Source organism: Ascidiella aspersa, chromosome 1, assembly GCF_963924565.1.
Source record: "Ascidiella aspersa chromosome 1, kaAscAspe10.2, whole genome shotgun sequence".
Lineage (NCBI taxonomy): Eukaryota > Metazoa > Chordata > Ascidiacea > Phlebobranchia > Ascidiidae > Ascidiella > Ascidiella aspersa.
The window spans coordinates 25,417,838-25,429,320 of record NC_139447.1 but is presented as its reverse complement, the minus strand read 5'-3'; the positions used below and the strand labels follow the sequence as shown (position 1 = coordinate 25,429,320).

Genomic DNA, 11,483 nt, shown 5'->3' with positions numbered 1-11,483 from the left:
AGCTTCGACTCTCGTTTTAAGGTTGCTTGAAGGTTGCGTGCGTCACAACAGTTACTGTAAACACAATCTCTTAGTCGGTAAATTATAGTCATGCGCTCTTCAAAAGACACTTCAACTTTTTGATAAACATGCGTTTTCAAGTTCATGCGACCAGTTTGTCGAATTTAACAAATGCCCAAACCTATATCACAGGTGGAATTGTATCCTTAGTTAAATTTCTTGCTTTACTTGTTAAAATATAGACTTATACATGTAATTCAAAATTTATTGCTTTTAAAAACCTTAACTTAAAATATAAAAAAACATATTTTTATATAAAGGTAATGAATAATTTCGAAAAGTATTTTCCACTTGGTGGCGCTACTATCTTCTGATATCCAAGCAACAGAGATACGCCAAAGTAAACTCGACCATTTTCAAAAACAATGTTTTAGCGTTTAGTTTTCTGTTGTTGTATTGTATGGTGGCATGGCGGCATCTTCAATATGGAAACTTGAGAGTGAAGTCGTTTTTCCCACAAATTGTTTTCCGGCCCGTGGAATCGCACGGAATCTTCACGAAAGTGAGTTGCTAAAACTTATAGCCGTATGTTTCAGAATTTGGCGCTGGTCTGGAATCCTGCCACATTTCCGTCCGGTGGTATAAACTGCTAACCATATTTGGATTAGGGTGCGAGTTTGGGTTGCTCAATTATTATTATTACCTATTATTCTTACATATTTATGTCTTCCTTGCAATTGTAAATTTGACAACATGTTTTAAAATGCGCCGTGCACAGTTAAGAGGCTTAAAGTAGAAAGCGCTAGGATTGGTATTTAAACTTTCGATGCAATCGTTTTGGAATCACAAACAAAGGTCATTTGCACAAAGCCCACCTTTGTTTTAAGGTGTGAAAATCCGAATAGTATATTAAACATCATAATGACGTAATTTGGCACTAAAAGTCAAATAATTCGTCAGGATTTCTGGGAAATTTCCTTTTTTAATCCCGTTTCTTAGAAGTGAAAAAATCTAAGAAAAATAGGAACCCTAATCAGGGGTGTGCATACTGCACAAGCCCAAGGCAAATTTCCTGATATGCGTATTCAGAATATACTGTGGCTAACCACAGTGTCATTAAATTAGAAATAACAAAATGTAGTTTTCAAGCAAATAAAGTGTTGAAATGTGGTATTAAAATTGAATATAATCGTGCTGAGCAAGTAAAATTTTGGTTATTGGTTTTAATTGGTAAAATTTTTCAATTTAAAAGGGAAAGTAAGACATGGTTATATAACACGATTATTACATTGCTCAATATAATGACACTTTTTAAGTTACTCTTGGAAAACAAATTGCCAGGACCTTTGACTTAGCTTTATACACAGAAACCAATTAAAAAGTTCAATTGACAAAATGTAAACAGTTTGTGGAAAATTATAAGTTCTAGTGGTATTACATAAATGAAAGAATGGCTATATTGCAAAGATGTTATAGATTCAAGCAAACCAAACAAAAATATTAATATTGCAGAAAAAGCATTTTGTAGAAAGTGAGTTCATAAAAATGGTAAACAACGACCTTTTCACACCGGTATAATTCTTGTTGTTTTTATTGATTTTATTTATTTTAGACCAGGGGTTCTTAAACTGGGGTCCATGGATCCCTTGGGGGGTCCGTGAACTAGTTTTAGGGGGTCCATGGAGGCCTAATTAAAGAACTAGTGTATACTTAAAGATATTAATTTTTAAAAGAAAACACTTTAATTAAATTTAAGGGTTTTGTACTGAATGTATAGTTAAACTCCATTGAACTTTCACATTTTTCGGACCAAAATAACAGAGTCATGAAGTCCATTTGTATTTTGACGTCAATTTATGACCTCATTTTGGAGCGTTTCTAGTCTACTGGGGTCCATACAAAGCAAAAAAAAAATTTAGGGGTCAAGTCACGTCATAAAAACATAACATTAAACTATTTTGAAATTGTAACCCAAACGATTATAACCAATAAAAAAGCCAAAGCTAATGACTATAGGCACAGCTTACTGAGTCCATGAATAAGTGCAAATACTGTTTTATGCACTTGTAATTAATAAAAACTAAATAGCCATGAGGATGGAACTGTTGTCTGGTCTTAATAATTGTATTTAACAATTGTGGATTAGGAGATCAATCATAAAATAATCCATTTCTGTCCTTGAATTTACTCTTCCCTACTTAGGCAAAAATGATATGACATTTTCAGAGCTGTGAACAGAAGTTCAAATTGTGGTACTGAGAACAAAAAGCCACTTCCTAAATTTGTTTGGTATTGAGTTATTCAAGTCTGTGCTTTTATGTACAAGAATACATTGATACCATAATCGTAAAATTCCAATATGTTGTATAAAATATGCTGGATTACTGAAATAGAAAAACAGGCTATACAAATATATTTTGTCAAGTTAAATATATATAATGTTTTAAAACTGGCAAAGTGGATAGAATGATTTTGCTGAAGACTATAATTTAACAATACAACTTTATCTTACATACAATGGCACTGCATTTAGCTTTTGTAACTTTAATTTATGTTAACATTTTATTGTGGCAGTTTAACACGAATAATTAATTTAAAGAATTGACTTTTAAGGTTTGCAATTTTTCAGGTTCTGGATCTTGGGTTGTCGCCTTTGCAGAAGAGCAAGAAAATAAATTCCAAGCTTCTTTTAAACCAAAGCATGTTAAGATTTTAGTAGGTTTAATTTGAAGTTTTAATTTGTCAATTAAATAAATAAATAAATAAAAGCACAGATTCTACATTTCCATTTATAGGGTGAAGTGGGAAATAAACACATAGAAGGTACAACTTTGAAAGGTGAAGAAATCAACACAACTTTGGATGCTAAGTTTTTGGTTTGTTTAAACTTCATTTTGGTATTTATTAACAAGAAGGTAATGAATAGTTAAGCAAGTTTAATTTTAATATTTATTCTGCAATTTATGTAGATGAGCCGTCATCATGTTCGGGCACCCCTTGACCTGTGTAGTGTGAATATATCCGATCAAAATCTTGATTCTATTAAGGAAGAAGATTTAAAGAAGTTTACTAATGTTGCTTATATAAATGCTTCTGAAAACATACTGCCTTTCCGTAAGTAAAACAAAATACTTGAGTTCCTACCACAAATTTTAATTGGCTTTTTTACCAGGGCCATTTAACAATTTTGAGAGTTTAAGGGAATTAGAGCTACCAGTAAATGGCTTAAGAAATCTACAACTCAAATATGGTGACTTTCCCAATTTGCAAGTAAGTATTATCAACATCTTTCTCATGTTTGTTACAGGTTGATACCTATAACAACTTAAACTTGTGTTGTAAATGTTTTAATATTTAAAAAAAAGTTACCTATAACTTATCACATTTTAACCAGGTGTTGGATCTGTCATACAATAACTTGAGTACACAAGATGTGCTTATCCTCGGAATGCTTGAAAGTCTAAAAGTTTTAACTCTAACAGGAAATGGGCTCCATTCAGTCCCTCCAGATATGACTAGACCATTCATGGTTGAAAAAAGGTTTGTTGAATTGAATAGAATTGGCAATTTGATCCAGACATGCATCACCAATAAAATTGTATACTGAATAAGAAACGCCTATAAGTAAATATTATTGTAACCTTTATATATTTTATTGTGGTAAAATATTGTGACAAGTTCCAAGCAGATTACCTCTGGTCCATCTAATTGTTAGCCTGAGTTTGTTTGCGTTTGTTTTTTGGCTATTATCTAAATCTGAAGTTGAAAGTAACAGTCTTCCTAAAAAAATATGATTTGGTATTTGACTAATACCAAACAGAAAACTTAAATTATTAAAACAAAAGTAAATTGATTAATACACTTTTAGCGATGGCCATAATGAATCAGTAGTGCGGTATAAGAGTCTGGAAGTTCTCCTACTGGATGAAAACCATTTATCAGATTTGTCAACTTTTGCTGCCCTCGCTGCACTGCCTCAACTAAGAGAACTGAACCTGGATAAAAACGGCATTGAGGTTATTCCACATCTTAAGGTTAGTCAGTTTTAAGGGCACCTTGGAATTCTAAAACCAAAATTTTTAAAATGACTCAAACAAGCATCTAAACTACCATCACAAAATCCAAAAATTTCTAGAACATTAGTCTTATTTTGCAACATAATATAACATTTGTAACTAATGCTCCCAGCTTTTTTAGTACAAGACTTCTTAAGTTACCAAAATTGGGTAAGGTTGTAAAACCTTTGGGTGATGAGTAGTTTATTAGGCTGTAAACTTTATTTTTGTACTGTCTATTCAGGTTGTTGGAGATAAGGTAATATCAGAGGTTCAGTCATCAATTGGACATCAAAGATCAGCTTCCAGTGGGAGAAAAAGTCAATCTTCAAGAAGGACGTCAAGTGCCAAGTTAAAAGCCCATCCATCTACAGGTTGGGACAATATGAATTATAGACTAAGTTAGATACATGAGGAACATTATGATCTTGACAGCAAGATGTTCACAAAGGGGTCAAAATATAGATTTACCTTAAAATGAAATGTGTGGTATTTTTTCACAAGTTGAATAAAAACAAGTGAATTGTTTCAAATATTAAACACACAATGCCTATTAAGCATAACAACGCCCAAAGCTCATTAGTAATGAACACAACCAAAGCTCGTTAGTAATTAGTAAGGCGAATATTTTTTGACTTGTCAAAAAAAGTCATAATTTTGTCAAAATTTACACGTTGGGTCAAAATTTTCAATATTTTTGTAAGTTAAAATCTAATAAAATTGCACATAAATCGCTTACAAAATTAAAAAAAAAATTAAAGTCAGCTTTTTGAAATTGTTCGTTCGGTTATTTTGAAATTTATCTTTCATTTTATCAAAAAAAAAAAATTGGTTTTGATATAAGTTCAAAGTCATTTTAACCATATTATATCTTTATTAGAGAAATATACAGTATAAAAAACACGTGATTAACGACGCATAGGTTATTTAAATCAATGTATTTCTAACAGGTCAAAATTTTGTCAAAATAAATTATTTTCAGGTCAAAATTTGTCAAAATTTTAATTTTTCAGATCAAAATTTTCTATTTTTTTGGTCAAAAATTATTCGCCCTAGTCATTAATAATACGATGCCTTAAAATTCTAAAATATTATTTTTTGCAATGCGCACTAAGTCTCTAGGAGAGAACAGCAAAAATGCAGGGCACGACATACACATTAGTGGCATTTTCTGGCAATTTTTAACCTGTTTTACAGAAGTTCCTGAAACAGAAAGCAAACGTAACATGGCAACTTCAACGACTTTTTTAAATGCCAGTTCTGAAGCAATACTGCCAGAAACTACAGATTCAATGATTACCTTGGACCTATTGGATTCTTCACCTAATCCACCTTTTAAACAACTAAGGTTTACACTTTAAAATGCGCGCTATTTATTACTGTAGTATACAATTTACCAATACATTAAACGTTGAAACCAGTTTATTAAACATCGGTCTGATAGTGTTGTTGCCTTTTAAAGATAGCTGCTTTTCAGATTGTTGACCATAGCGAATAACTTGATTTCTGAAGAGGAGTGTGTACTTGCCGTAGCAGCTTGGCCCAGGCTTAAGCATCTTGTAATGCACGGAAATCCAATTGTGAAGAACAAGAATGGTAAAATTGTTATGCATTCAATTTTGCTAGAGGAAAAAAGTCATGAAAACAGCTATGTTTTATATCAGGCGAGCCGTCACTGTTGTCTCATTATTTGCGCTCGCGATTGGGCATCAGCATCCACCGCTTTCAACCTAAAGCACCAGTCATCAAACCCCAATTGGTGATGTCTTCCGAGAAAAGTCGAAAGGTCAGTTTCAGTTAATACTATGCCCCACGTACGTCGTACATAGTCTTAGCGTCTGGACAATTAGCCTACCAAGAAAGAACAGTTAGCAAACCAAACTATTAAATTCCGAAAAGGAATTTCCCCAAACTCTCCGGGAACTAACTTTTATTTAACGATTTTCGAAACACCTAATATCAATTCGTCATTCCCGGGTAATATTCTCACAATTCCTTGCTACTCAAGGTCACGTCCCGCATACCCAAGATACCTAAGCAACCAGTCGATGTACTCATCAAGTCACTTCAAGCCCCAGCCGAATCACGCGGGCTCGATGCTCCGCCCCAACCAAAATTTGCCCCACAACCTCCGTCGAAGCCGAAAGCTGATGAACAAAAAAGTAAGTTTGCTTTAACACCGCAGTCATATATAAAAAAAATCTTTAGCAATGAACAAAGTCTTCATAGAAATAACTTTTATAAAAGGTCTAGGTTGTATATGAAGTCAAGTGATTGCTTAGCGTTGGCCTTGTTTATATTAACATTAAAGAAATCTTATCATCATGCTTCTTATTCCTTTAAAATATACATTCCCTTCATTGCTTTGAATATGCTAATCTATCTATTTTTTTGTAAAAACATGTAACTCCACCTCACGTTTTTTTGATTTTTTAGATCTTGACTGGGAAGATGGGATTTTCCTCACGCAAGTTGACGAGGAACCAGTTCAAGAGCCAGAAGCATCCAAATCAAAAGTAAAGTTGTGTTACGTCTTACACTAACACATGCAGGGGTTCTTAAACCGGGGTCCGTGAATTAGTTTTAGGGGGTCCATGAAGGCCAAATTTAGATATTAGTGTATATTTAAAAAGTAATCATTTTTTCGAAGAAAGCAGTTTAATTAAAAACCAAACGGTTTTGCACTGACTGTATTAAAACTTCATTTCACTTTCACAGTTTTTAGAACGAAATCAACAGATTTATGAAGTTTATTTGTAATGTGACGTCATTTTTTGAAAATTTTTGCCTATCGTGGTCCACGCGAAGCCAAAAAAAATTTTAGGGGTCCGCGGTAAAAAAAGTTTAAGAACCCCTGCACTAACAGTACCTAACAAGTAATTGCGTATGTAAAGTTTTATGCATTCAGTTTAAACAAAATTCGTAATTTTAGAGCAAACACAGAAAAGACAAACGCAAAAGCCAAGAAGAAGCAAAAAAGCCCGTGGATACGAAATTTGAGGGAATGGAAGTATTGCTGGACGCAAGACCAGACTCCAGCCTTAATGAGCCTATCGGTCAGTATGGGCTTTTTAAACCTTAAAATTAATTATCCAACAACCTTGTCTGTGTTCTCTTATTTAATTCGCAACATGATTTTAATGTTAAAATATTTGCATATTTAATTTTTGCCACCCCTTGACTGTTGTAACAACTTGTTTCGTTAACATTTTTTTGCATTTTTAGTCACTTATATATTTTTTAGCCACTTGTACATTACAAAATTAAGCCCAATCAACAACACAATAGAGATATTATCTTTAAATATGAATGGTTATAGGTGTCTCATTTTTTCGGTTTCATATATCATTTTGTTGATATTAATAGGCCTATACAGTTTTTATAGCAGTACGGCAAACTCAAAGTATAACAGAAGTGTAATTCCCGGTACAATGAAATTGAAATACCAGCAAAACCTACTTGTTTGTGGCGTAAAACAAAACTAACATTTTGTTTAATTTATTAGTGTTATTTTACCCCAAAGAAAAAGCCTATTAAATACGAACATATGAGCGACTGTAACAGAACAATGGACGTATATGATGCGTCCGTGAGCCATGTCACAGCTATTTCGTTCCCATTCTTCGACAGCCGCTTTTGAGCTCGTATAGCTGTGCGAAAGATCTATGGTATTTACCTACACAAAGAAAACTATAACATCATTGTTTCCAATCAAGGTATCCAAGGCAACGTGCGCGCGCTACATCACCTTCTCTCCCATCCAACAGTCTTCCGAACCACTGACGTCACACTAGACCGGGTACAACCCTGCTACCAGCCAAAGTCGTCAAGACACGTTGATGCTATGGCTGTGGCCAGACAACGCAAGTTTGTGAAGCCACAGGGAAAATCCGAAAAGCTGGGTGGAGCTCTCCATCAACTACGAGAAAGGTGTGGCTGATTTTGATGTACCCATTTACAGGAGTCGTATCTAAATGTACGAATAATATGAATCACGGTAGTTCTCGTGAAACAGGGTTCAAATAAAGTATCCTTTGAAACTTTTGTTTCAGGTATACATAGACTGATCGTGGATAACTTACATATTATAGCAAAGGCTTACTCCTTATTTTATACTTGTAACCTCAAGTTGTAACTTCAGTCATGCAAATCTTGACAGCTTAAAACGAAGTGATTGTTTGCGATTTATTTTTTCTTTCGTGAACAAACGGGTCCTATGTCACGCTTAAATACCTTTGTTACATCGAAATTCCTGTCGTAATCTCTGAACATTAACAGAAATAAATTTCAAACCTGTTATCATTATATGTCTTTATTATTTCTCAAAGAGACGTGAAGGCAGTGGAGATGCCACTTGTGGACGCTTTGGAACCCGAAAATACGAAACTATCATCCGACGAAGCTTACGAACTGCTATGGGAGGTTGAAGACAAATACAGGTAGAAAAACCAAATCATTTTAAAGATTTCATTTTAATTTTAATAGAATTTTTTTATATATGACAATGGTTCGTAAACAAAGTTTAGCAAACTTTATCAGCGTTTGGTACATTAACAAAATGAAACAAATCTACGACAAACTTTCTGCGTCAGTTAATACTAGACAGTCACACTTACTACACGGCAGTAGACAAGTGCAATAATGGTATCAGGTATAGTGGATGGTATACACAAGTCTCACACGCTTGTCTGGATTTAAAAACGTTCAAAAGCTTATAAGGATAAATTCTGTATTTTTTACAGTTTTAACCAATACGGAAGGTATTGGATAGTTTTTGCGAGTTCGCGTAAAATGTCGTACAACCAGTCTTTGAAAGACTATACGCCTTTGTCGGCGACCCTATTAATCTCGATTACTAATTGTATTTGGTACAGCTCTGTCTAAAAACATTCTACCTTGAGCGCGTTAATATTCACAGCGTGAAACGCTACAGTTTTAAGGCATATATAAATATGCAGTATTTTGTAATTAATAAGATAAGTCATTGTTTTATGTGGTATTTTTATCAATGCAAATAGTACGGAAATCGTACCATAGTTCCACGTTAAAACGTAAAATTTACTGATAAAGAATCAACCGGAAAAGTATAAGACATGACAAAAATGCTATATGCTTTGTCAGCACTTCTGACTATCACATTTTGCTACCAGGGTCGTCAGGGAAGAGTCTTTACGAGCTTCGAGACAGGCAAAACAGGCCTTTCAGGACGTCAAGGATAAAGTGGCAGCTACCCAACGTTGAATGTTCATTTTCTAGCACCGATTTCTCTCTGATTTTATTTCCCGTCCTCTCGCAGCACTTTTTATACTTGTTCGATATTTTTACAATAAATGCTTTTGTGTCGAGCCCGACTGAAACCATATTGGCAGACTCTACAACAAAGAATAGTTATTATCTCATCCAGAAAAAAAACAGAAAACTCAGGTCCAATAGCTAGTCAAAGTTAGATTTAAGTCAATCCATGTGTAGGCCTATTGCGCTGTACAACAAACATTAAATACATTGTTCAGTGTAGCGACTTTCAAACGTTTAACAGATATTTTTTTAACAAATGGTAGAAATATATTTTTTGATATATATAGGTATTTAAACTTAAATATAAAATATTGCGCCATCTTGCGATAGACTGTGCTGACCTCTCTGTTAGCACGAGTTATGACCGCTAATCTCGCAATATCAACCAAATATGGGTAGCCTAAAGGCCCGTTTACATTACAGCTGCACTGATCTGAGCAAAGCGGAATTTGCATTTAAATTCTATTGTTTCGAGCTTTTCACGCCTTGTTATTTCAAGCCCAGTGCAGCTATAGAAAAACGTTACTTTTTGGAGCCATTTTCACGCCCAGCTCAGCGCAGCTGTAGTGTAAACGGGCCTCAAGGCCTATGAGGTACTTGCAGAAATGTCCTTTTTAACAGTGAAAATGCGAAAAAGAAAAAAGCTTTCCGTCCTCAACGGCCTTTCGAATTGACCTATCTAATGGCAAAATAGCACCAGAAGGTAGTTTAAAAGTTTAGAGAGATTTGTTAACCGGAGGTATTTTTATTTTTTGGTTTTTGATTTTTTTCTGATCCATTTTTACAACGTTACGTCAAAAAATATGTGTTTATTTTATAACATTTTTAAAATTTAAACAATAGTAGCCTATAGCTTACGTTGATTGTATTTCGAAATACAATTGTTCTTAGTGGTTGCCTGTTTAATGTTAGTGTGAGTTATATTTGCCTGTATGTGTGTAACAAAAGGTAGACATAACAAAGCTATTATGAATCTCAGACCAACGCGCTACGTGAGGTAGCGTAGGGCGTATCCAGGGCGGTGTTTTATTCGCGTGTGTTTTTCTACTGGAGCATTCTTCTTTGAGCGTTTCTTTCCGAACGACTTTGCAGGCGAATAACCATGCTCAAACCGGTCAAGGTAAAATATCAAACGTATGTTTGTGGGCAGAAAAGCAATATTTATCATTCGTGAAAAAGTACCTTGTTCCTGTAACCTAGTTCTTAGTTTTTCTTTGAAGCAATATCTTCATTGTGCAAACAGGGCGCCTGGATGTGTCTGATTTTTCTATATTCTAGCCCAGGGGTCGGCAACCTTTCGTACGCAGTGTGCCAGTTTATGAATGATGTCAAAATATTAACAACTCGCGTGCCAAACATTTTTCTATGTTTGGTTTCGCACTGGCAATCAGGGCTGCGCAGTCGGTTAAAAACAACCCGAGTCTGACTCCGGCGAAATATCAGATTTCATCACGTCCCGAGTCCGACTCAGCCTCTGTATTTCACCAATTTACGTAACTAAATGAAGGTGGATATTCCGAAAAAATGAGCCGGTCCCCAAAGTTCGAAATTTAAAGTTCGGTAAACGGCTAGTGCCTTCTTCTGCACAATATTATCTCGGTGTGGTAAGATTCAGATCAGTGCCGAAGTTTTCCCATCCGTTTATCGAACTTCAAAATCGCACTACCGTACTGTAACTGGATCTGCAAAATTGCATACGATTCATTGCTAAAGCCGTTAACAGTAAGTCGCAAACCAACTTTAAAATTTGCACTACTGTAAACGACTTTAGCAACAAATCGTGAGGCAATTTTGCAGATCCGGTTACAGTAGTGCGAAGTTCGGTAAACAGGCGAGCCGGGCAAATAGCCTGTTTCAACAAATAGGAAATAGACCAAAACCTTAAAAATGATGTGGAATGACGGATATTTGCTACAACATTTTGATAGGATTAAATTTATACAAAAAACATGAAGCCCAAAAACAATCTCGGCACGCCAAGTTCACCCAAGTTGAAACGGGGTTCCAGTTGGGCTGGATTATATTCTCAAATTGCTGTTATGGCGCTTAATGTTTGGGTGAGGATGTGTTAAATTTTAATATTTAATTATATTGCTTAACCTAACCTGCACCCTAACCCAAATAATATTCCTT

The 11,483-nt window shown here is 34.7% G+C and overlaps 1 protein-coding gene across 1 annotated transcript; it reads left to right on the top strand.

Annotated features, from left to right (window-relative positions):
• The first annotated feature begins 411 nt into the window (after positions 1 to 411).
• On the top strand, positions 412 to 9,360 carry LOC146168515 (X-ray radiation resistance-associated protein 1-like). The gene is made up of 17 exons (XM_083389040.1): positions 412 to 562; positions 2,630 to 2,715; positions 2,796 to 2,876; positions 2,970 to 3,114; positions 3,173 to 3,270; positions 3,395 to 3,540; positions 3,869 to 4,034; positions 4,300 to 4,429; positions 5,253 to 5,403; positions 5,533 to 5,651; positions 5,720 to 5,841; positions 6,064 to 6,217; positions 6,492 to 6,571; positions 6,988 to 7,111; positions 7,772 to 7,985; positions 8,384 to 8,494; positions 9,206 to 9,360. Exons 1-17 carry the CDS (start codon positions 469 to 471, stop codon positions 9,294 to 9,296), a joined length of 2,112 nt encoding a protein of 703 aa, XP_083245166.1. The 5' UTR covers positions 412 to 468; the 3' UTR covers positions 9,297 to 9,360.
• Positions 9,361 to 11,483: the final 2,123 nt, after the last annotated feature.